The sequence below is a fragment of the Carassius auratus genome, chromosome 31 (genome assembly GCF_003368295.1).
Source record: "Carassius auratus strain Wakin chromosome 31, ASM336829v1, whole genome shotgun sequence".
In the NCBI taxonomy this organism is placed as follows: domain Eukaryota; kingdom Metazoa; phylum Chordata; class Actinopteri; order Cypriniformes; family Cyprinidae; genus Carassius; species Carassius auratus.
Window position 1 is genome coordinate 23,508,493 of NC_039273.1, and position 27,870 is coordinate 23,536,362.

A 27,870-nucleotide genomic window follows, 5' to 3' on the forward strand; every position below is an offset into this window, starting at 1 on the left:
TCACATTTTGTTACTTTGCAGCCTGAAATGAAGACATGTTTTTCTTTTAATCCAGCTGTATTTACTCAATGCAACTTATAGCATCCAAGTGAAAGATATAACACCATGTCAGAAAAAAGTAAAATAAATAAATAAATAAAACGTTTTGTAAAAAAAGAATCACCCTATTGTGTCTGTATTTTGTTGAGCCACCTTTTACTTTAATAACAGTATTTAGTTTGTTGGTTTTTGTCTCTGCTAACATTTCACATTTTGAAATATTTGCCCACTCCTCTTTGCAGAACTGCTCAAGTTCAGTTAAATTTGATGGTGACCATTCAAGTCATTCCATAGATTTTCAGTGGGCTTTAAGTCTGGACTCTGACTATGCAAGTACATTCAACTTTTCTCCTTCAATCACTGTGTGTTCAGTTTTGCAGTGTTCTTTGGGTCATTGTCATGTTTGAAGGTAAATCTTCTTCCCATTGACAACAGAAGGCAGCAGATTTTTCTCAAGAATTGGATGGTATTTTGTATATTGGATGTGTTCTTTCCCACCTACTGTACTAATGGGGATCAACTCTACCTATCCCACCTCTCTCTCTCTCTCTCCTCACGCGATAAGCAAGTTACAACGGGAACTCAACTTCTTAAAGCTCATCTCGGAAACCTGCATGAACGGAGCGGATCTTTGGATGTGTTTACAACGGGTCTGGATCTCATCTCCACAGCAAAGCCTCACGTTATAATCTATCGGAAGAGGACGGCTAAAATTAACTTTAAACATTGAGACGATCTGCACTGCAAATGGATGTTCAAAGTTTAGTACAATGTGGAAAGGCAAGGCTAATTTTTCCTTTCTGCCTGGGATTCGACAATGTCGTTTATTTAACTATGATCTAACTGAAGGCGCTTTGCTGTGATCAGACTTTGCCTGCGAGCATCATCCGTGGAAATCGCTCATTCAGCGGCGACAGCATCACCAATGGCGTGATCATACGATTCATTGTCTTTGCAATGGATGATAAATCCAACAAACTCCTTTTAGTGCCTGTTTTGACCGTTTTATTTGTCATGATCGGCTATCAGTACGTCTGTCCTGCGGGGAGCACGTCCTGTCGGTTTGGTAATGGAGAGAGTTTTCCGTTCTCCAAATATCCAGCAGACGTCAAGAGAAAGTCTCCGGATCCGGACGAGGACGCTCCGTTTAGATTCCCGTCTAAATTCAACTTCACGCGCGAGGACCTCGAACGCCACGTGGATTTCGACATCAAGGGGAACGACGTGATCGTGTTCCTCCACATCCAGAAGACCGGAGGAACGACGTTCGGGAAGCACCTGGTGCGGAACATCCACCTGGAGCGACCGTGCGACTGCCGCTCCGGCCAGAAGAAATGCACGTGTCACCGACCCGGTAAAGCGGAGTCGTGGCTCTTCTCGCGGTTCTCCACGGGCTGGAGTTGCGGTTTGCACGCGGACTGGACCGAGCTCACGAACTGTGTGCCTGCTGTGATGAATAAAAAGCTAAAGAAAGATGCGCCATCGAACAGGCGGTAAGTGTGCGTGGCTCCTAATAAAATTGATCAAAAGTTAATTTGGTGAGACTTTAGAATAACTTTCAGCAGTTAATAATACATTAAGCACAATTATATAATATACATCAAAAGTTCACGTTGGGGAGAACGTGTAAGGGGTGTATCCCTTGTTTCACCATCTCTAACTCCAATGATTTTGCGTTTCAAACTTTTATAACACATTCACATGTTTGTCTGCTACACATTATAGTAGTTTTAAAACCTACTACGAACTTATTACTAAACTGTATTACTGTAACACCAATAAAAAACAAAGATGTTTGAAATTTTGTAAATGCATTTACTGTGTGAGGTAATGGAATGTGCTTAAAGTAATCATTATACAGTTGATGTACCAGATACCTATATACAGTCAGTTCAGAAGGATTGTGGTCATACATGATAGTGATTTCACCCCATATACTCAAACAAATGTTCTTTGAAAGACATATAAGTAGCTGATTTGTAAAGCCTATGCATTTGTAAAAATATAAGTTGTTACCTTTTATTATATATGCATTGGCATAGAGTGGAAACTATATGTGTTGGCAGCAACACATTTCCCCCTAGTGCTTTGCAGTATTTTTGCTGGTGTCATGTGTTTGGATTCTTCACTGTCTGTGTCTAAAATGATCCACATCTGTGAATATCAGTTCCCTGCTGAGGGCCATTCTGAGTCATGCAGTTTTGAATATGTGTGAGACAGCTTTAGACAGCTGTAAATATGTTGCACAAGTGCTTATGTCAAACTAAGCTAAAAGGAATGGAATGTATGCAGTATGATTTTACTCTAATGAGATTTAAAGGGATAGTTCACCCAAAAATGAAAATTCTGTTGCCATTTGCTTTATTAAAGAACATATTTTGAGGCACAATGCAAGTTAGTGGGGTCTATTGTTGCTTATACCACAACATTCTTTGATATATATTCTATTGTGTTTCAAGAAAGTCATACAGGTTTGATGGATTTGGGTGAACTATCCATTTAAGACTTCAGTTCAGTGATTACAGTGAGATGCATTCATCTTGATGGACAGTGCCAGTAAACCTTTAAGCTACCAGGTCTCTTATGAGCTATAAAATACACACCTCTTGAAAATGTGTTTGCACTTTGCAGCCACATGAATATTCCCTCTCATTACCCTCCTCGTCTCAGGTGGCCTTGCAGAGCTTCTTCGAGCATGTTTATGATCCTCCTCTTTACCACAGAACATAAATCAATACTCTCAGCTGACTGAGTCAGAGGTGTTGATCCACTGCACAGGGCTTGTACACTCTATCATTATAATGTTATTATGGGCAAGTATAGACAAAGTACTACAACTGTAAACATCCTGTTAAGTCATGTTAAATTACTGAGACAACAGTAAAACAGCTTTTTTTGTTAGTTTTGATTTGAGTCTCATTGTTCATTAATTTGACAAAATAGTCAAAGTGTGATGCAAAAACGGCTGCTACATAATTAAGGCTGGGCATCTACACTCTTAAAAATAAAGGTTCTTTAATGGCATCCATGGTTCAATGAAGAACCTTTAACATCCATGGAATCTTTCCATTGTACAAATGGTTATTTGTAGAAAAAGATTCTTTAGATTTTTAAAATGTCCTTCACACTAAGAAAAATGGTTCTTTTAAGCAGTGGTTTTCAATTCCAGTCCTGGAATGGAATAATGCTGGAATATCCTGTGAAGTCCACTTTGCAGGGCATTTACGGTCCAATAGAACAAACATCTGAAGTGAAAAGAGATACAAAGTGTGCAGAGCAGGGGGTCACAAGGACTGGAATTGAGAATCACTGCGTGAATAACTGTTCACTTATTAAAGGTTCTTTGGGGAACCCAAAATAGTTCCTATATTTTTGGTTCTCTATTGGAACCTTTATTTTAAGAGTGTAAAGAAATGTGCATGCAGAAATGTTGCAACACAAAACGCAGTGGAACACTGTATGTATTGCACGACAGCTTCTCACTTTTCCACATGTAACAATGGATGTGGTTTCATTTACATGATCGTGTTACGTTCAGAGGTCTTTGGCAGACAATAGTGAAAAAAATCCCATCTGCTGCCACGATTCAGGATATTAATCCCCTCCCCACATACACACACACACACATCAGATCTCTCATCTTCTAAATCCTCTGTTCGTTCACGATGCCTCGTCAAGCAGGCACTACAGCATTTAAGCAGATAAAGGCAGAACAAGATGTTATAGACCAAGCTCTGAGATCCAACTTAAGACACATAAACAGCTTTTATTGGGTGCTTCTTGAAAACAAGTGCTTCTGCAAAGCACATCCATATAATCTTGTATATTTTGTTGGCATTTGAGATGTTGTGTTGTAAGTAAAGATGCAAGACTTTGAAAAGTTGTTCATGTGTGCATTGGAGAAGAGATGACCTATGATGAGTATGCATGTGATATGAGCGAGTGTGTGTGTGTGTGTGTGTGTGTTTGCATGCATAAGGCAGCATAAGGCATCAAACATGTTTGGAAATGGAGCACTACAGGCATTACATTAGCAATGCATGAAGGAGTGCAGCGATAGAATAACAATCCTTTATATACACTGTGTGTCATTCTCACAATAGAAGTGCTTTCTGTTTGTGTCTGTCATTAATCCAGCTGCTTCTGGGATATTTAGAAGGCTTGCTGCATTGCCAATTTATTTATTCCTTCCTGAATATCACTGCAGGCTTCATCCCAGCTGCATTCATGATTTAGGAAATTCAAAAATCTCCAAGATTATTTAAAACAATGATTCAATCCTTTTCAAACAATTGTTCAAAAAATTAAACTTTAAATGGACTTGAGAACAGTCCATTTTTTATTGAACGTAACCGACACTTAGTCTAGGCAGCACTAGGCAGGCATGAAACGCACAAAAATGTATTGGACAGGAAAACATGTCGATCAACATTTCGGGGTCCAGAGCAGAGCGTTTTTTATTCACTGTATGTCCAGCTGTTGAGAAGACGTGCTCCGACCGCACTGATGTCCCAGGTACACTCAGGTACAGCTGCGCAATGTGGGGTATCGCTGTCAGCTTTCAATGGTCCTTCTCATAACTCAGAATATCCTGTAACTAGATGCGTGGATGAGGTGAATTCGCATCTACCGCGCCGCGAGACCTCTAGACGCGCGTAAACGCATCTTTACATTGACTTAACATTGAGATCATTCGCGCCATACGCTCTATTCGCGTGTGAACACAGCATAAGAGGTCGCTTTCGACGTCACTGGGTGTTGTAGGCGCGTAAAATTGCTGGTATTTTCTGTCTAGCTTTTGCAACGCATACTACACTCTCGGAATTATTTTTCTTTTTCTGCTTGGTTGTGAGTTTTGTTACCTCTATTTTTTTTAATTGTTTAATTATTTAAAAATTAATACTGTACATATTTGGTCAAAATCGATTCCCTGTTTTCATTTTCGAAACTTTTTTTGGTTGGTCCGATCGATTGTGCAATCGATTTTCGAACTAAAAGTGACAGCCCTAATAGTTAATAAAAATTTTCAGGATATCTTCTGTACTGTTTTTGTTTGTTTTTCCAGTTTTTTTGTTTAACAAACATGATCAGTTTCACCAGGGATGAACTGCTGAACATTTGGCAGAACACACCACAAAATCTTTTTTTTGTGATTTCAATTATACGGATGTGTTACTGAACGTTGTTGTCAGCAAAGCAGTGATGCTGATCAAACGCTTCAGAATGCACAGACGGGGAAAGTGAACCGGCCCTAGTCAGCCTCAGGATGCGCAGATTTTGAATGCCGTTGCCTAGCATCCATCTGGCAAATCTTCATTCTATACCCAGCATAATGGACAAAATCCTTCTGCTCTCTTGGACAATTGGATTTCTCACACTCTGCTGCTCTGTGTTTCACGGAAACCTGGTTGAATGACACCAATCCAGACAACGCGCTCTATCTGCCGGACTTTCAGCTGTTTAAAAAAGCGACGCAGAATCAACTGGGAAATCACACGCCGGCGGGACATTCTTTTACATCAATGAACGGTGGTGTACAGATGTAACTATGTTAAAGAAGATGTACTGTTCAGATCTAGAATTACTCTTTGTTAACTGCAAGCAGTTCTATTCCCCGCGGGAGTTTCACTCGTTCATTCTGGTCAGTGTTTACATTCCTTCACAAGCGCACGTAAGCCTGGCTTTACAGAAACTGGCTGATCAGATCACATAGACAGAACAACAAGACCAGGACTCTGTTTTAATCATTCTTGGGGACTTTAATAAAGCCAATCTCTCCCATGAACTGCCAAAATACAGACAGCATGTTACATGTCCCACCAGAGACAGTAATATATTGGATCACTGTTACACCACAATAAAGGATGCATATCACTCTGTTCCACGAGCAGCTGTGGGGCTCTCCGATCACTGCCTGGTTCATCTTATACCAACTTACAAGCAAGAAACTTAAATCTGTTAAACCTGTAGTAAGGAATGTGAAGAGATGGACCAGCGAAACAGAACAGGATTTACAAGCTTGTTTTGACATCACTGATTGGAGTGTTTTTGAACCTGCTACCACCGATCTGGACGAACTCATAGAGACTGTGACATCCTATATTAGTTTTTGTGAGGATATATGCATTCCTACCAGGATTTATTTAACATTCAACAATGATAAGCCATGGTTTACAGCAAAACTCTTCGTCAGGCCAAAGAGGATGTCTACAGAAATGGGGAGAGTGTTTTGTACAATCAGGCCAGGAACACACTGAACAAAGAGATTAGAGTGGCTAAAAGGACCTACGATAAAAAGTTGGAAGACCAGTTTACTTCCAATGATTTAGCTTCAGTGTGGAAAGGGCTGAGAGCCACCACATACTACAAGACACCACCCCCCTGCACTGAGACAGATCAACGACTTTTTTAACGACCTGAAAGAGTTTTATTGAAGATTTGAAACCCCCCACACCCATTCTGTTCATCTCCCTATACAACCAATAACACCTCCTCCAATCCCCCCCCCTCCTGCTCTTCAAATCTTTGAGGATGATGTGCTGACCAGCTGGCCCCCATCTTTTCACAGATCTTCAACAGATCTCTGGAGTTCCGTGAAGTGCCTTCCTGCTCCAAACGCTCCACCATAATCCCCGTTCCAAAGAAACCCAAGATAACAGGACTTAACAACTACAGACCTGTGGCTCTAACATCAAGTAATTAGAAAAACTGATCCTGGCTTATCTAAAGGACATCACTAGACCCCCTGGAGTTTGCTTACCGAGCAAACAGGTCTGTGGATGATGCAATCAACATGGGATTGCACTTCATCCTGCAACATCTGGACAAAACAGGGACTTATGTGAGGATCCTGTTTGTGGACTTTAGTTCGGCTTTCAACACCATCATCCCAACAGCCCTCCAGACCAAACTGACCCAGCTCTCTGTTCCTAGCTCTATCTGTCAGTGGATCACCAGCTTTCTGACAGATAGGCAACAGCTAGTGAGACTGGGGAAATTAATGTCCAACAGTTGCTCCACCAACACTGGTGCCCCTCAGGGATGTGTTCTCTCCCCTCTGCTCTTCTCCCTGTACACCAACAACTGCACCTCTAAAGACCCCTCTGTCAAGCTCCTGAAGTTTGCAGACGACACTACGGTCACCTGTCTCATCCAGGACGGTGATGAGTCTGCTTACAGACCAGAAGTTGAGCAGCTGGCGGTCTGGTGCATTCTTAACAACCTGAAGCTGAACATGCACAAAACAGTGGAGATGATAGTGGACTTCAGTTGAAACCCCCCTGAACTCCCCCCACTCACCATCATAGAGTCATTCAGATTCCTGGGAACCACCATCTCTCAGGACCTGAAGTGGGACAATCACTGTGACGAGTGGGGCGGGGCCAAGGGCCGTGGGAACGGGCGAGGCCGGTGGAGTGATTGGAGATGAGCGACACCTGCTCGACCCACCGGTCTCGAGTCCCACGGAGGAGATGGAAGGATATAAAACTGGAGCGACGACAGTGAAGGACGAGAGAGGACCAGGCCTGGGCTTTTAGTTGTGTTTTGGTTTTTATTTGTGCGAATCAGTCGTCCGTGAGGGGCTGATGTGCTGTTTTGTGTTTATTTTGAATTATTAAAGTTTAATTTTGATTGTCAACAAATAAAAACTAAAACACAACTAAAAGCCCAGGCCTGGTTCTCTCTCGTCCTTCACTGTCGTCCCTCCAGTTTTATATCCTTCCATCTCCTCCATGGGACTCACCCGTTCCCACGGCCCACGGCCCTCGGCCCCGCCCCACTCGTCACAATCACATTGACTCCATTGTTAAAAAGGCCAGACAAAGGTTGTACTTCCTTCGTACTTGCTGCTGCTGAAACAGTTCTATTGAGCCGTCACTGAGTCTGTCCTGCGTACTTTAGTCTGGTTTGGTTCAGCTACAAAATCGGACATCAGAAGACTACAGAGAACGGTTTGGCCAGCAGAAAGGATTACTGGTGCACCCCTGCCCACCCTTCAGGAACTGTATACATCCAGAGTGAGGAAAAAGGCTCAGAAAATCACTCTGGATCCCTCCCATCCAAGAACAGTTATATGTTCCACACTTACGCAATAAAAATGTGCAAAATCCTTATATTTATTTGTTACCCCTCTGTCTTACTCAATTCTATTCCATTATCATCTATAGCATAACTGTTTATACAATTTATTTGCATTTATTTATTTTTGTCTGTGTGTTGTTGTCTCTGTGCACTGGAAGCTTATTTCACTAAAACAAATTCCTTGTATGCGCAAGAATACTTGCCAATAAAGCTCTTTCTGATTCTGATTTTGAGTTCCACAGAAGGAAGGAATGCATGTGCAAAATGTGTAGTTGCTAAATGGATAGTTTTGTTGAGATTTTTCTAAAAAAAAAAAAGGGTCAGGAAAGGCTTGTTTATTTTAACCAAATGAATGCCACCATCTCTCTGTCTCTCCCGCCCTTACTTCCATTTGTGTAGATAAATCCCATTGTACAAACCAAACTTGTGTTTAAGCCCAAGTTGCCATCAGACACTAATCAGAGAGACATCAGTCTCTTCCAGCAAGTTTTTCTCGAGATGCTTGTAATCTTCTGATTCCTTTAGGAGGATTAGTGCAAGCGAGAGCGTCAATCTAATCATCTGAGTGAGAGATTACCATCCAGATTTATGCAAAAGTCTCTGTCTTAATGCCAGCTGTGTGTCCTCCTGCTGCCATTAGCTCCTGTGGGTTTATTCTAAATATTTTTTTTATATATATCGTAGCCTTTCACTCCTTGAGAATTCAGAGCATGGAGTTTTTTTTTTTCAGGTTGATGGTACCCATCACTGGCACCAGCACAATATGCAAACACATCAATGTGTAATACTTCCCAGCTTTATCCAGCTGAAAATGTTATTTTGCTATAAATCTGAAAAGCACATTTATTTCAATCAGTTCTCAGTTGTGTTTCCTTGAAGTATCAAACTTTGTCTTAGATGTTTCTCTCAAGATTCCTTATGAGATATATATGAAGACTTGTTTCTGCCACGGGATAAAAAATAAATAAATAAAGTTAACATTTTCGGCTTATATATATGTATGTATGTATGTATATATATATATATATATATATATATATATATATATATATATATATATATATATATATATATATATATATATTTACTCAGAATTGTGAATTATCATTTATGATAACATAAAAAAACTTTGAGATGCAAACTGAGAATTCAGAGGGAAAAGTATTTTATTTCTCCCAACTCTTTTTTAAGAATTGCAAAATTTGAATCTTAAGAAAGAAAGAATTCTGAATTTATATCTCGCAATTATAAGGAAAAAAAAAACAGATTTATGAGAAACGAATTGTGAGGTATAAAGTTGTGAGAAAAAACTAAATTGTGAAAAAAAAAAAACAGTAATATTGTGAACTATTATAATTTTCAAGACTGTTATCTGCTTGTGTGGAAACTGTGACACTTTTTTTCAGGATTCTTTGATAATTAGAATAAACTACTCACTGAATAAAAGTATTAATTTCTTTAAAATAAAAAACTGTTGTATATAAACAGGAAAAAAACTGTTGTTTATTTACAGTAAGAATGTAAAGCTACAATATAAATCATATCAGTGCTGTCTAGCAAGAATAATTCACGTTAGTACAGCGATTTCACTTTGATTCAGCTATACTCATAATCATTTTAAAATTTCAATGTTAAAAGGGCCTTTTCATTTGGTGAAAACAAAACTGGGAATGTATCATGTATTATATTTCAGTGACCAGACACAAATATCATCAGACCAGTCTGAATGATTGTGCCTCTATCACATGTGGCAATAAAATAACGTTGGCCGGTGGCACAGCATACATTTAAACACTTCAGGAGGGATCATATATTATAAACTTTGAGACACACTGTAATGTGGCCACCAATCAACTTAAGAGCCTATGCAGAGAGTGCAGCACAGAGCGCCTGATGCCAGGGGTGCTGAATCTGGTCCAAGAGCCTTTGGGGTTTGGTACTGGAGCTTTTAAATGCTCTCTAGTTTCAGAGTCCTTATGCAAAGTCAGGAGCAGATTTATGCATGAAAACACTGCACACATTTACACACACACACACAAACACGCACACGCAGACACACTGTCTTTGTTATATTCTCCTTTTACTCCATTTCCAGTCTTGCATCTCCTGGGGTTTCCAACCTCTTCCAAGAATAGACTGCACTCTGGTCTGGGATCAGCAGTAAAGGCACACTGTACAGACTGCAGTGCAACTGATACGTGTGTACTTTTTTGCTGTCAAATCGATTAACCATGATTAATTGCATCCAAAATAAAAGTTTGTGTTTACATAATATATGTGTATTCTATATAGATTTATTATGTATATATAAATACACACACATGCATGAGTATATTTAAGATTTTTATCCACTTGACACAGGAAGGTATGTATTTTTATTTATTTATTTAAGCTAATTTAAATATTTTATATGAACGCTTCCTTATCATATTGGGAATGCACAGTATATCTGTATTACGTTTTTTAATCTGACGATACTGTATATGAATCTCCTTGATAGATAATCAAATAAAGCACATAAAACACAAGTACCTCTCACTGTGTGCATATGAACGATATGATTTGCCGTCTATAACGCTAGTTTAGCGTCAGTGCCAGGTGGAGCAGGAATCTCTGAGTGAGGCTTTGGCTCAGGCTCATTTTTCTAATAGTAGCACAGATCAAATTGGGCAGCATTGAGAGTGTCAGCATCTTTGTGCAACTTTTATATGAGTTTTAGACGGGAATCCAGTGCCAACCAGTTGGCATCAGCCCTGAGAAATCACTTCTTTGCAGACCTCTTTATCAGAGAGACAGAAAGACATGGGTTTCTATGAGTGTAGGTGGACAGGAGAAAGATGGAGAGAGTGAAGGAGGGAGACAGAGAACATGATAGTGTGATTATTTTAAATTGTAACAATATTTCAGGGTATTTCTGATTTTACTGTATTTTTTATCAAATAAATGCAGCCTGGCTAAGAATAAAGGAATATATACAAAAACAAAAAATATATTACTGACCCAAACTTTTGAACAAATAAATAAAATACATACTTATGGGGATTAATAAATAATAATTCATAATTAGGTTTTGTTATTCAAACTAACCAGACTTTTAATCGCTGTCCCTTTCTTTCATACCTGAATAATTTTTACATTTGAGTGCTCTTGTGTGGGCACTTGTGTTTTGATTGTGACAGCTCCCTTGTGAGCGAATGCTGAAGTCCTGCAGTGATTACTATTTCAAAACACAAGTAAATAAATAAGCAAGACATTATTAAACCAAACAAGGTCATGAAAGTTTGAAGTGTCAAACGTCTGAGTGGAAATTTAAATTCGAGCACAGACTGTTTACTTTGGGGCCCTGGTGGCACTGAACATGAGCATTTCATCTGTCACAGCGTGACAAGCACTTCAGTACAGCACAGAGTCTCACGACAACCTGAGCCATAATAATTCATCCAGACAGTTATTTACTTCACTAAAGACATGTATAAACGTCAGCAGTGATTTGCACAATGTATAGAAATGATCCATCACTAACATTGAAGGGATGAATCAGACATTTATTGCTTTTTTGCTCATTTTGCTTGGGCTTTGCACTATGGAAGATTGTTTCCGCCACTAAATAAAAAAAAATATATATATTTTACGTCTTGCAACATCGACTTGTTTCTTGCAACATCGATATTGACCCCCCCCCCCCCCCCTCACCAGAATTGTGAGATAAAAACTTGTAATTGTGAATTATGAAGTCAGAACTGTGAAATATAAAATGCAATTGTAAGGAAATAAAAATATTTTCCTCTGAACTGGACTTTATAACTCGCAACTGTGAGTTTATATCTCAGAGAAAAAAATTCATAATTGCGAGTTTGTATGCCACAATTCATTCATTCACAATTCAAAACATTTATTGCTGAGATATAATCTCACAATTCTGAGAAATAAAGTCCTAACTGAGACAAAAACTTGCAAATGTTTTTCCTCAGAATTTGACTCTATAACTTGCAATTGCCAGTTTAAATCTCATTATTCTGAAAAAAGAGGTCAGAATTGCAAGTTTATGTCACACAATTGTGAGGAAAAAAAAGTCAGAATTGCAAGAAAAAATGTCAGAATTGTCTATCCTGCAATTCTAACTCTAGAACTCGCAATTGCAAGTTTGGATTTCACAATTCTGACTTCTTGCAGTTGGGAGTTTATATTAGGCAGTTATGATTTTATAACTTGAAAAAGTGAGTTTATATAACAAAATACTAAGAGAAAAGTCAGAATTGTTTTTTCCCCCTCGTTGCACTATTCTCAAATACTATTTTTATTTGTTATTGTACTCTCAGGAAACCTGTTCGCTGTTAAGGGCCAATGAGGGAAAATGAGTACCTCTGTGGCTAAAATGCTGACACATGCAGATATTTTCCAAACACTACCGGGACACACATTAGCAATGAACTGACGACTATTTTCCCATGCACCACTGGGGATCACAGCAGTACGTCTTGTCTGCAGCTCACATGTTATGATAACAGATCAAAGCAAACCTCCTTCCATCAAAGCCTTTTGTTACACAAATGAGCTAAATGAGTGAACGAACACTACCCTTATCTTCTCTTTGTACTCTATTTTAGTATGTGTGTAGGCACATTTTTCTTCTACAGCTTTTTATGTTCCCTTATCATCTGAAAGTCTGTTTGACACATAGTATGGCACGCATGAACCATTCAGTACCATGTTCACAATCCTCTGAAAAGATACTGAATAAATACTGTATTAAAAATATGTTTGGAAAATTGATTTCCCAAAAATATTAGAATTCAGATAATTGTAAACTAAAAAGTTAATTATTATTTATTATATCTACATTAAAGGAATAGTTCACAAAACACCCTCAGGTAATCTATTAGATGTAGATGAGTTTCATCACTTGCTCACTCTGCAGTGAATGGGTGCCGTCAGAATGAGAGTCCAAACAGCTGATAAAAACATCACAATAATCCACAAGTAGTTCACACCACTCCAGTCCGTCAATTAAGTTGAAGTGAAAAGTTGCATATTTATAATAAACCATCCTTAGGTTTGTTTTTAATTTATGTTGCTTCCAGGTAAAATATGAGAATATTATTATTATTAAATATTATTGCTTTCTTCAGTTAAAAATCACCTCGTCTGAATCAGGAGAGAAATATACACAGATCAAGCAGTGTTACATGTGAAAACAGCCAAAAATTGTTCTAAACAAATGTGTGGGTGGATTTCCCACAGACTGGAGGACAATAGGAGGTGGACTTTTTCACTTGGTGAAGTTTTATGGATTATGGATTTATGGACTATTTGTTTATTACAAAGACATCTTTTTACTTCACAAGACATTAAGTCATATGGATTATTTGTGTATTATTGTGATGTTTTTATCAGGCTCTTATTTCTGACGGCACCCATTCACTGCAGAGGATCCATTGCCGAGTAAGTAATGTAATGCTACATTTCTCCAAATCTCTTCCAGTGAAGAAACAAACTCATCTACATCTTGGATGCCCTGAGGTTGAGTACATTTTCAGCATATTTTCAGCACATTTTCATTCTTACGTGGCCTAATGGTTAGAGAGTCGGACTCGCAATCGAAGGGTTGTGAGTTCGAGTCTCAGGCCGGCAGGAATTGTGGGTGGGGGTAGTGCATGTACAGTGCTCTCTCCACCTTCAATACCATGACTTAGGTGCCCTTGAGCAAAGCATCGAACCCCCAACTGCTCCCCGGGCGCCGCAGCATAAATGGCTGCCCACTGCTCCAGGTGTGTGTGTGTGTGTTCACTGCTGTGTGTGTGTGCACTTCGGATTGGTTAAATGCAGAGCATTTGTATGGGTCACCATACTTGGCTGTATTTCACGTCACAAACTACCAATCATAAACTAAAAAAATGCAACTAAATATGTAAAACATGCATATGCATTTAAACAATAAAGATAATTGGCACAGTGTTATTGGGTTATTTTCATTTATAAAGTACACTGCTGAATATATATATATATATATATATATATATTATTATTATTATTATTATTATTATTATTATTTATTTTAGGCCCAAAGTAATGGAGGTGAAATCATCAAAGACTGGACATTTTAAAATTAAAATGCTTCAGGATTGAAAATTACAGGGTTGTGGATTAATGCAAACATGGCAAACAATTATTTAATTAGTATTAGGAAACAGAAAGCACAGGGAGAAAGACCAGGCAACATTTCTGTCAAAAAATATAATGATATTTAATGATATTTTCATCTCAGTGTAAGCCTTATGTAGATGGGAAAAAAATCAGACTACCATTCAAAAAGTGTAGATAAAAGTAAGATATTTTTCTGTTTTTGAAAGATGTTTGCTGATTAAGACTGTATTCATTTAATCAAAAATACAGTTAAAACAAACAAACAGAATAGTATTATTACTGAGTTAACCGTTTTCTATTTGTATGTATTTTACAATTTAATTTGTTCCTGTGATGTAAAGCTAAATTTTGAGCATCGTTACTCCAGTCTTCAGTGTCACATGACCCTTCAGAATCAATATTATAACACATTCATAATATATGTTATAATATAATAATATTTCCTTTGCATTAAACACTAAGCTGAATGTCAGTTGTCAGATACTGCTATAATTATATGTGTCATAGCAAAACCAACAACAGTTTCCTGACAATTTCCGCTATTATGAATCCTCATGCAGTCTTTCCTTCAGCTTTTCAGGACCATCAGATCTGTGCGACTGTGGAAATATTGTGTTTTCAGGAGCATTCCATGAAGTCTGTGAACTCACATCAAATTACAAATCTGTTGTTGCTGCTTTGGCTGTAAAAGATTTCTCCACCTCTGCCTTCCTACATTGTGTTGTTGGGGCTACAGGATCAATTTTGTTTAGCCCTGATTCCTGGCAGTTTTATTGGCTTTTGGCCTGTTTCAGATAACTTTTAGTAAGGATTAGGAACTAGCAAGAAAGTCAGAGAAAAAGTGGCAGAGCCGTTATGCTGCCATGATAGTCTGTTGGTTCTTGGTGTCTGTCTTGGTGTTTTACTAGTTGAATGACACTTTTAGTGCAAGGTTTTTTTTTCTGCAGGTGTTTGTGTACTGACAATTGTACTATGCAACCTAAACAAAAAATAAAAATAAATGTACACGACTTCAGTACATAATTTATTAGGAATAAACACAAAGATTTGGGTTTGAGTGTTTTCTGCGGTTTGTTAAATACATTCTAGTCGGTTAGCTGACAAAAGTTAGATAAACATTACTTAAAGAGATTTTTTTTCAGCCCAAAATTATAATTCTGTCATGCTTTATTCATCCTCATGTAGTTCTGAACCATATACTGTTATATTCCATGATACACCACAGAAGAGAAGAATGTTCATTGAATGTTTTTCCTTACAGTCAGTTAATAGTGATGTCTGTCAGGCTCTGGACATGAGGGTGAGTTTGACGACAACATTTTTATTGCAGAAAATAATTAGCTCTAAACTGATATGGTCAAATGAAATGTTTACAGTGTGGCAGTAAAGTATATATCATGCTATCGAGTCAGCATGACTTCTGTAGGCTACTTAGCAACATCTGTACGTGAACAGATGACAGGGTGGCAAGTTTGATTTACAATGCTGTAATTAACAATCATCTTGTCCTCCGTGCAGTTTTGAGGGAAAATGAAAATGATTAGCTGTGTAGTGGAAACTGATCTTTGGTTTGTTGGGTTTTCATAATGGAAATGCATTTGATTTATGGTGGTTTTGTCAAAGGATGCCGCAGACAACTGTAATTACATGAGAACCAATTTTTAACAAGATGATGACACAGAGAATGGATCTAGAAATGAACACCAGTTGTCAGATGACGAACACACTTTGAAACAGATTCAGACTAATTAATGGCAACAAAAACATACATTCTCATCATACTACTTTGGAAAGAGAACTTCTTATAGCTGGCTAACAAACAGGATGAGATGACAAACAGAATGCACAATTGTATTCATTTTAAATCAATAAAATGGAATGGAATATATAAAGCTGCTGACTGTAATAATGCATGTAATTGTTTAGTATGGAAACCAGTCAGTTTCTGGTGTGAACACCATTTGCCTCAGACAGTGCAACACATCTTCTTCCCATAGAGTTGATCAGGTTGTTGATTGTGGCCTGTGGGATGTTGGTCCACTCCTCTTCAATGGCTGTGCGAAGTTGCCGCATCCAGATGCTTCCCTGAGACAGTTTCTGACAGTTTGTGCAGAAATTATTTGGTTATGAAAACCGGGTGGCTGGTCTCAGACGATCTTGGAGGTGAAGATGCTGGATGTGGAGGTCCTGGGCTGATGTGGTTACACGTGGTCTGCTGTTGTGAGGTCGGTTGGATATAATTCAAATTCTCTGAAACGCCTTTGGAGATGGCTTATGGTAGAGAAATGAACATTCAGTTCACGGTTAACAGCTCTCTTGGACATTCATGCAGTCTGGATGCCAATTGCACGCAACATCCGTGGCATTGTGCTGTGTGATAAAACTGCACATTTTAGAGTGACCAGTCTAAGACACACCTGTGCAATAATCATGCTGTCTAATCAGCATCTTGATATGCCACACCTGTGAGGGGGATGGATTATCTCGAAAAAGGAGAAGTGCTCACAAACACAGAATTAGACCTGATTTGTGGACAGTATTTGAGAGAAATAGGCCTTTTGTGTACATAGAAAAAGTCTTAGTTTTTTTAATTCAGCTCATGAAAAAATTGGGGTAAAAAAAAAAAAAGTGTTGCATTTATAATTTTGTTCTGTGTCTGTGTGTGTGTACTGGATGGCAAAAATAATTACACACAATTCAGTTCAATTCAGTTAATCATGTTAATTGTTTTGACTGTATTTTTATCTAAGTTTAGTGAAATGTCTAACCTTTACATATTTTAATGCAATTTACTTTCATTGAATTTCAGTTCAGTAAATTGTTCTTCCTGTCATTCCAAATGAAATTCCAATTCAGCACCCTGTGGGTTTCGGGCAATTCCATTTCCAGCTCCTGAATTAAAAAAAAAAAGAGCAAATTTGCCCACTCCTGTTGCCATCATTGTGAAATTTGGTAAGGATGTGCTCTCTCTTGGCAGGCTTATTTAATAGTCTTTCTGTCTCTAACTCCATTTTGCATACTCAAATTATAATATGCAGTCCTGACATATGGTGGTCATGAAGTAAAAAGTCACCATCAATTCGATTAGGTCGATAGGTGTAAAATGTTGTCATGCATAATCACCACTAGAGGATTTAAAATTTCCTCACTGATTTCACAGAGCATTAAGTGAATCTAGTATGACAGAGTTCTCTATAGCTTTGGTTTTTATCCTTTTATATTTTTTCTCCATCTATACCCAATCTCATTTGTGTAAGAGCCTGGAGCTGTAACTGGCGATAACTGCGGCCGATGACTCAGCACATCCAGACAGAAACGGCCTATGGGGCGTTCATGCTTTGCTGTCTGTATGGAAATGGCAAGCTGTTCCTGCCACAGCCTCTGCAATTGATGATATGACTAGAGCCGCCGCATGCCTGATGACTGCAAAATCTGCCATCTGTTTAAGTATTCCTGAGCCTGGCGTGGCGAGCCAACCAGTGGATAACCTTAAAGGAATAGGCCTAGTTTACTCAAAGATTACAAAGACATGTTGTTACAAACCTGTAGGACTTTTTGATTCCTTGGTTCTATTAATAGATCTTTCAGATTCAACCAATTCATGGAAAAGATCTACCTCAAAAGAATGTTTTGCTTATGATTCAGACATTGCATGTCAGGATTTTCAGAGAACAATGACTTAAATTTGTCTGTTCTACTCTCAAAGCTGTTGACTTCAACTGAGCTTGTGGTGTTTTCAGCGTCTGTCGTCTCACTATACGAGGACACTTAATGATACACATAGAATCTCAAAGGTCTTCACTACAACCCGCTAAAAGTTTAGTTGATTAGAAATCAAATAGAATTTAATTAAACATAAAACAGAATTATTAAATTATTTAAAAAAATTATAACATGTTTATTAAACCAATAAAACAATTATTAAAAACCAAAAAATGTAAATAGAAAACAAGAAATTTGGGGGAAAATAAGACTTAATTTAAACAAATTTCATAGGGCCCTAGGATAAGTCAAATGGACTGCCTTTGATACTTAAAAAAAAAATGAAACAGTTTTTACTGAGGAATTGCTAGTACATTTCACAAATAAATACAAAGAAATGGCAAGGAACCCAATGAATTAAACATTAAAAGTTTGATGTATAAATAAAAATATATATATATTTTCTTGTAATCTGAATCTCCCGTTTTATACATAACTTTGAAAAAAAAATTTAAAGTGTAACTTTTATTTTTTTTTAGGTCAACTAACCCTTAAAGCTCTCGTTCTTGCAATGTCCTGAAGTGGACTCTCAGCTTTGCTGTCCTTTATCAGAGCAGTTTAAATGTGCTGTGAAATGGCTTTCCATTCAAGCAGACACCCTGCTTAGTGAAACAGAAGGTTTTAAAATCATCAGTTAATGTTAACCAGTAGAGCATGAAGCACCAGAGCAGATGCTGCTTCTGCTGTCTTAAATGTGGCTGCTTTTCTCAGGAATACTCATTGTTTTAGAAAGCAATTTTGAAAGCATGCTAACGTAAGCACATCAAACCTGCTCTTTAATTACGCTGGTGGCCTTAATGTTAATGAAATAAAATAGAGTTTTGGATCATATTGATTTTCTGTGGGGCTCCCCTCCTGATATAAGGAGATTAAGCATCGAGTTTAGTGGACACTCGTCCTAATCGATAAAACCGGAGTGTGCATCTGACTGAAGTGAAAGGCTGATTAGGTCAACCGACCATTTGTGGTAACTAGTCCCTCAAAAGGAAATGGCTTATCCATATATCCATGTCTTGACTAACTTTGCTTTTCAAATTGTTAATTTCACTTTGCTTCAGTGAAATAAACAACTTTGAATTTCACTTTTTTTCATCTTAAAATTCTGCTCTTATTTACTATATTTCAAATTCAGTCATTGAATTTATGTCACTCTCAATTCAGTTCACAGTGGTGCACAACTTGATTTTAAATCAGCTTGTAGTCTAAATGTTTTATTTAGCTACAGTGTAATATTTAAATACCCATGTTTTTGTCTGATAAAGTATAATACATGTAATTCTAAATAATAATTATTATATAAAAAAAAATTTTGTAAACTTTAATGAAAATATATACAAGTAATTCTCTGTTCTGGTTCATCTGGTTCAAGCAGAATACTTATTTAATACGACTGATTGATCTATAAACCTCACAGAGGAACTGTTAATGACATTTTTTGACCTGTATTATAACCCCTCAGAAATATTCATATGTACTGTGGTTTTTCTGATATATTATCTGTCCTATGAATCATTCTGACACACAGATATCAAATATTTTCAAATGCCAGAGGTTGCAGGGGCGTCTTGTGTTCTGTGTCAGGTAACTGGGTTCTCAAGATAAATGTATCTACAGAATGACAGAGCTCCCATGTGCGATGACATCAGCACAGTACAGTGAAGATTAGAACCATATGAAATATTTATTAAAGGTTTCAGTTTACTATCTGTAGCCTATCTGGACCAGAGAATCACTCCTTGTTCAGAACAATTACATTTTTTATTTTTAAATGCCTCCTGTTTCTTTAGTATCTTTGTTTCCATTAACACTCCTTTGATGTTACACAAGGAGAACGCTACAGTAAAAGATTCTGATATGTTTCTTGCAGGTTTTCAGTGCTGATTATTCTATAGCACCATTGCAAAAAACATGGCTTAACCTATTTGCGGCCGTGTACACCTGATTATCGTCAGCTCTGCTTGTTTGCGACCCTACACTAATTTGCATTGCTTTTGGTAGACCACGTTGATCATTATGGAAATGCGCTGGCTGCATCTGTGTTCTTTAATATGCACATTTTCAGTAGATCAGCCACAGAACTTTCCACTCCCCTTGGTGCTTTTATGGGATTGTGCTCTCACACTAATTTGCATTGTTGGCACTTTATGTTGAAAGGAATTTCAGTTAGCATTAGCACAGAAACTGAGTTGGCATTCTAGCACATTGCCTCCTCAGTAATTCAATTCAATTGATATTAGTAGGTATTTCAGCTTTCCAGGAGGCAGAGAACACATTATCCCTCACTCCTCTGGTCATTTAAGTAAGTGGTCTAATGTGCTAGCCACTCTGTCAGCCACCACATACAGACCCTTTTTCTCGCTAACTAAATTAGCATCTGCGCTAAACCACTCACTTAGGCCCACAGAAACTAATGGACTTCTGAAATTTTCTTTCCCTGTCAGTTTGCAATCACTCTGAATTATGCAGCGTCAATCCATAGCGACCATGAGATCACTCCATTTTGAATATATACAGTATTTGGAATAAATATGATTTGTCGTGAAGCAGTCACCTCATGCACACACACACATTTATATTTTCTACAAGAAAAAAGATTTTCTATTATATTGTGTTTGGATCTCACTATCTTTTTGTTTTTGAACTGTCTATTCTAGTTCTGATTATGCTTGCTAAAAATAACGGTATATAAATATATATATATATATATATATACAAACACACACACACACGTGATACTTTTTTCAGAATTATTAAATGAATGGAAAGTTTAAAAGAACAGCATTTATAAAAAAAAAAGCTATATATATATATATATATATATATATATATATATATATATATATATATATATATATATATATATATATATATATATATATATATATCACATATATATATTGTGTCGTTTAGTGTATTTACTGTCCATTTTGATCAATGATGTAACATCCTGGTTCAGTTTTTTATTTTTATTTTAACTCCCAACGTTTTGAACAGCAGTTTTATTTTTTTTGGTTTCATATTTGTATACCCTTCACAATTTGCATGAATTGTTTTATTTTATAATAATTTTTGTGATTTAACAAACTACCCCACCATGTGACAACATGCCCCGGTGTGTTCAATGAACTGTACAAACAGAAAGTGACTTTAAAAGATTAAGCTACCCTGAAAAATATTCACAGCTAAATGTGTGACAACTAGCACCAATCTCATATATATGTGTGTTTACTTTATAAAAGTGTAAGTTTATCAGTGAATGTTCAATGAATTGATGAAGTTCATTATAGTGATTCATTTCTGTAATCTGCTGGACTGCTATCCTGAGAGAAAGTATTACTGTCACTGATTGTATATCAGTAATGAGAAGAGACTGCCTTCCTCTGAGCAACACTAATAGACTTTGAGTTGACTAATTAAATGGTGTGCTTAAAAAACAATTTCATGAGATTAATTAGCACACCTCCACGGAGTCAGGGAGGAAGCTTTTACTCTGTCGCAATAGATTGGAAATCTGTCTTTCTCGCTCAGTCATGCTTTTACAGGGTTCCCGCAGTGCTGGAAAACTTCAAGGCCTGGAAAATAAATGGAAATTAGAGTTAGAAGTCATGGATGGAAATTTCTATTTGAAATGTATACACCTTTCTAGATGTGATCGGCTTCAGGCTTTGAGCTGTGGGGTAGAGCGGATTTTGTGTTGCTCTTGACATATTAATGAAAATTTTTCTGAAAATTTACTCAGCTTCAGGCTATCCAAGATGTAGATGAGTTTTCTTCTTCATCTGAACAGATTTGCAATAATTTATAATTTCATAACTTGTTCAGTGGATCCACTGCAGTGAATGGGTGCCGTCAGAATGAGAGTCCAAACAGCTGAGAAATACATCACAATAATCCATAAGTAATCTTTTACACAAATCAAACTCATCTTTTCACTTCACAAGACATTAATTGATAAACTGGAGTCATGTGAAATACTTGTGGATTATTGTGATGTTTTGATCAGCTGTTTGGACTCTCATTCTGACGGCACCCATTCACTGCAGAGTGAGGAAGTGATGAAACTCCACTACATCTAGGACCCATTTGATGTAGCTATAATAAATAATAATCAACCTAGTTAACAATTATCTGAATTCTAATATTTTAGTGAAATCTATTTTCCAAACCTATTTTTAATACAGTATTAATACAGTGACTTTTTCAGAGGACCAACACAGATAATGAACATATAGTAATGAATGGTTCATGCGTGCCATCGAACTGAGTTTGAATCTCGCTCAGTCCTTCAGATTTTAATTGCATCTAGAAATAACCAAATTAATTTAAAGTTTGGAAAGACTAAACCAAATTCATTTAAAAAGGTTATTTTGGTTGAAAAGGCTTAATTGCAACGAAAACATTTCTTCAGAATGTATATAAAATATGTATAGCCTACTTCTAAAACACTTTGAATGCTTCATGGATGTGTTATGCAGTAACAGACTGTCCTCTGTGCAGCCTGTGATCAGCGATCTGACCTTCATTATCAAATCATAACTTGCCCGGCTTGACTGTATTGAGCGGGTTAACATTTGACAGTGTTTCTCCAATAGGTCAGTGCTGAAGAGCAGATGGATTACCATAGTGGAGCGTTATTGATTTCATTGCATTATAATGCCATAGCCAGTATGACATTCTGGGCCGTAATTTGACCGTGATGTGGCAGAAAACTCAATAGATCTTGGACAAGTTTCCAGGCATGACAACGTATCCTTTTACCCAGAAATTTTAACAGTTTCCTACAAGCTAAAATATGAGATTCATGCCCAAGACACTTTATTTTTAGCATTTGCTTTTGCACGTCACATCTGTTGCAAGTTGAGTTCAGTAATCTCTTGGATGACTCGTGTCCATGTGTCAGTAGAGATAGGCTCAGCTCTTAATGAACTGATTGGGAATAATGCTCTCCTGCCGCAGGAGGTAACAATCCCAAAAAGAGTAAATGAAACAAATGATGAGGAACTCTGTGACAATACGCAGACCACATCTCCAGCATGAGCACGCTATTTTGAGCGCTGAGCGATTTCATTGCCGAGCGAGAAAATTGGTTGTTTTATTGGGGTTGTTTTTCTCATTTTCTGATAAATATCATTTGGAAGCTTGTTTTCTCTTTGAGGCTGGGAAAGTATTAATGGCAGAAGTTTCTATCATCTGTATGGTTTCTCTGCTGCATTCAGACTGTGTGAATATAGTGTGGTTAAAGCAGGCTGTCGACATGAACTCTGTCCTCAACCATATCTGTCCTCTCTCTCTGTCTGAATCATTAGCTGTCGTCTATCACTAAATTATACTAGTGTAATTAACAAGAAGTGCTCATAAAGTCCTGCATGCTCATTTTAATGAGGAACACTGCCAAAAATACTTTTTATAATCAAGTGTTTATGTCTTGTTTTTCAGTAAAATGCACATTGTCGGAGCTCTGTCGCAGAGGGTTGTGTGTTGATCTGCTGCACAGTTGTGCTCATGGGGACCTTTGGGTCATGTCTTGGTCTTCTGTTTTTCTCCATGTTGCTTTATTTAAAAAGCCAGCCAATAAGTTTACACTTTATTTCGATAGTCCACTTTTAACATTCTACTAACTTTAAGTAACTTTGAAACTGCATATTAACTAACTCTCATTAGAGCATTTGTAGACTGTCAGGTTAGGGTTTGTAGAACAGGTTGCCGTACTTGCAAAGTTACTTATAGTCGGTAAAATGTTTGTTGAGCGACCATCAAAATAAAGTGATAGTAGATATTTAGCAAACAGTCTATTAATACTCTCATGACTGCTAGTTGACATGTGGTTGCAAAGTTATTTATAGGTATTTGAATTTCTAAAGTGGACTATCCAAATTAAGTGTTACGCCAAAAAATATATAATGTTTAAGCATCATGAAACAAGGGTTTGAGGTCTGTGGAAATGTGAATTGATAAAATAAATGTTAAAATGTACAGAATTGTTTTCTATACACTGGGAAATTATGAGATTAATGACATTTTTTTCTATTTACAGTCATAATTTTATATTTATCTTCAGGTTTATTTTACATAGAAGTACTCTAATGGTGATTAGAAAAGGGTCAAGGATACAGGGTCAAGTTCAACCTAATAGAAACTAAATATTTTCATGATAATATTTTACACACATTTAACAATTATTATAATTTATACTTTTTGTCATGCATTTTTTATTCTTTGCTTTGTTTGAATATGAGTTCCATGAAAAAAAGACAAAAAATGTCTTAATTTTATCATTTTTAATTATTATTTCAGTTTTAACTGTAACTCACGTTTTTGAACATAGACTTTATAGTGCACGAGTCAAACTTAAATTTTTATAATTCATGAATGAAAACATTTTGTAACATGATATTGATGTACCATTTACATGGTAATGCAATGTCTGATTTTAAAATGAGTTTTAAAGGATGAATTTTGAGATTTTAAGTTTTCAATTGATATTTAATTTCTGAAGATTTCTAAAGTGTGTTAGAGAAAGAGGCAACAAAAGTCAAAACTCATGTTATAATGTAGATTTTTGAGGGTGCACTCTTGTCAGAAATTGATCTATTACTTTTCCTACATAATTTTTAACAAAAAAACATTGATAAAATATATATTTGGGAGTCTTAGACCTTTCCAACAATATATAGTTTGTCAAGATTAGATTAGATTTAATTGTAATATAGTGAAGTAAATGTAGGCGTCCCGTATACGGGACGGGGTAACAGTTATTAAACTTTTGAACAGTAGTATATGAAAATATGTAACAGGGTCGCAGAATTTTAATTCTAAAGAATATCTTGGCTACTCTTTTCCATAAAATGACAGTAAGGTGACTGATACATTTTTGTTGTTCTATGAGAAAAAAAATTAATGTTGTCGGGGAGTTTTTTTAAATTCTAGATTTCTGACCTCCTGTGTTCTGTTCATAGGAACTTCTACTACATCTCGCTCTTGCGGGACCCCGTGTCACGCTACCTGAGCGAGTGGAAGCACGTGCAGCGCGGCGCCACATGGAAGACAGCGCTTCACATGTGTGACGGACGTCCTCCCACTCCAGACGAGCTGCCGGCCTGCTACAGCAGTGAAGACTGGACCGGCGTGTCTCTGGAGGAGTTCATGGCCTGTCCTTCAAACCTGGCCAACAACCGGCAGACTCGCATGCTGGCTGATCTCAGCCTGGTGGGCTGCTACAACCTGTCCTCCATGAGCGAAGAGCGGCGCGCCGAGCTGCTCCTCAGCAGCGCCAAGCGCAACCTGCTTCACATGGCTTTCTTCGGCCTAACTGAGTTCCAGCGTAAAACACAATTCCTTTTTGAGAGGACGTTCGGCTTGCACTTCATCACCGCCTTCACTCAGATTAACGGGACGCGGGCGGCCGGGGTCACGGTTGGGACGTCTACCCGGAGGCGCATAGAGGAGTTGAACGCACTAGACATGCAGTTGTATGAATACGCGCGGGAGCTTTTCTCACAGCGCGTGCAGTACTGCCACCATCAGGAGCGGCAGGAGGAGAGAGAGAGGAAACGACAACAACGCAGGAGAATGAAGGAACAGAAAGCATCGCAGATTCAACAACAGGAGGATGACGAACAAAAAGACTTGGAGCAGGAAAATATGGAGTTAACTGGAGTGACGGAGGACTACAGCAGCCAGGTGGTGCGGTGGTGATGCTGTGCTCTCTGGCTGTGTTCAGACTAACATTACTCTTACTATCGTGGTAGTATGTAGTAGGCATATTGTTCATATTACGCACTGCGCTTACTAACTTACACACTTAAAATTGGTTTTCCAAAAAGGTGGTTTTCACAATGATGCCATAGAAGAACCATTGGTTCCCCAATGAACCTCTCAGTGAACAGTTCTTAAAAGAACCATAATCACCCTGATCTTCTTGAAACATTTCCTTAAGTACTCAGACCAAGACAAACAGCCTCCAAATGGAGACAGGAACTAAAAATGTGGAATTTGCATTGATCAAGGCCTAGACGTGGAGATTTTACACCGTTTGGGGACAGATGGTAATTTGCATGGAAGTCACTAATGGCACACCATGTACAATAAGCAAAACACATCTAAACTTTTAGGATCTTTATTACCTTTTAGTTTACTTGTAAGATTAAGATCATTGTACCAGTCACACTGAGGCATGCCAAACATGAATGTGAATATCACTTGCATTCACAAAGAACATTAGATTATGCTATTGACCATTCTGAGCGAGCTGAGTGAAGGGAAGGAAGTAGGGGAAAAAGAACAAATGTAAAAAAAACTGTCCTGCATTCTCTGTCAGTGAGCTGTGAAAACAGATGCTTTTATGTTAATACACTTTATTTGTACTGTCCATATCTCAAAGGGTCTGAGGTTCTTCCAGCCTTACAACAGAAACAAAATTGTGTACTGTATTGAAGCAGAAATGTCCTTTTTGTTAATATACCTGCATTAACCATCAATGTACACTCTTAAAAAGAAAAGTTCTACATTAGCATTGATGGTTCCGTGAAGAACCTTTAACATCTTTGGAATCTTTACATTCCACAAAAGGTTCTTTTTAGTGGAAAAAAAGTGATTTGGATTTTAAAATGTTCTTTACACTAAGAAAAACATTTTTTTTAAAGAAAAGGTTAAGTGAAAGGTTCTTTGGGGAACCAAAATTGGTTCTTCTACTGCATTGTTACTAAAAGCCTCTTTTGGAACCTGTACGAGTGTGTAAAATTATTAACAGGAAGATCCAGCTAGATGGAGCAAAACAAATGCAGAAGGAGTTTTTTTTTTTTTTTTACTTGACAAATGTTGTGCAATGGCCAAATATGTCCATCTGATGCATGTTTACATAGCTCAGTCCATTAAAAATAGCACAGATGGAGCACAATAACACATTGTGTGAATGGCTCAAAGCAGTATATGCTTCACCTGCATATACTTTCCACTTACTATTCACTTGGCAATGATGTGTGCTTGTTTGTCACTCTAAATTAAAACTTTATTAGACTATTTATTTTTCTGTCCTAACCATGCATCATTAAATAATTGCAATTTAACCCTGCAAAGATGAAATAGTCAGAAAATTAAAATTTTTTAAATGAAAAAGTTTATTTATGGAACAGGTTTAATATGATTTTTCTAAAAAATAAAAAAGCTATATATATAATGTATAGATAATAAATATTTCAATTAATGGCTTTTTGCATATCCAATATGATACAGTAGGCTTTATAGTGTTAGTATTTGTATTTAGCATTGTGTCCACAACTCTACATGAGCACCCTAGGATTGCAACCCATCAGTAGAGAACAACTGCAAGCAAATAGAGTGCAATGTGCTCACAGTCACCGAGATTTTGCAAAGTAAGACATGATCCTGGATCAACATTACTGTCCAAAAATATAGACTTAACCCAATCCCTACCTATAATTTATTTCTAAAATCAGTGGGAAATAACAGCGGATTAAAAAGGGCTTAGAAGCACCTAACTCTGGTTGTAAGCCTAAAACAGATATTTTCTGAAATGTTATATCTCAGTTCTGATTGGTTGATTGGAATGTTGTTCCAGAATCAACAAGGATGTTGATCCAGGAACATGTTGTACTTGGTGAAATCACGCTCGCGCTCAACCTTTCCCAGAGTGATCAATAAAACAGAAGATTCGCTGTGACTTTAAGTTGGTATGCACAATATATCGGTACCATAATGGGTAGCCAATGTTGAGGATGTTTTACATTTAATTTCCTAGGTTTGAACATTTAAATTACCATTACATTTTAGAAAACTGATTAAGTGTTAAGGGAGTGACATCAAATTTGGCATTTTTCTCTTATC

The 27,870-nt window shown here is 37.3% G+C and overlaps 1 protein-coding gene across 1 annotated transcript; it reads left to right on the forward strand.

Moving 5' to 3' along the window:
• The first annotated feature begins 201 nt into the window (after positions 1–201).
• LOC113050922 (heparan-sulfate 6-O-sulfotransferase 3-B-like) lies at positions 202–27,870 on the forward strand. Its single transcript, XM_026214386.1, has 2 exons — positions 202–1,532; positions 24,984–27,870. Exons 1-2 carry the CDS (start codon positions 997–999, stop codon positions 25,720–25,722), a joined length of 1,275 nt encoding a protein of 424 aa, XP_026070171.1. The 5' UTR covers positions 202–996; the 3' UTR covers positions 25,723–27,870.

Coding starts and splice junctions, on each gene's coding strand:
- LOC113050922 (XM_026214386.1), top strand. CDS start 997: ATGGATGATAAATCCAACAAACTCCTTTTAGTGCCTGTTTTGACCGTT. Junction 1,533..24,983: donor GATGCGCCATCGAACAGGCG/GTAAGTGTGCGT, acceptor TTCTGTTCATAG/GAACTTCTACTACATCTCGC.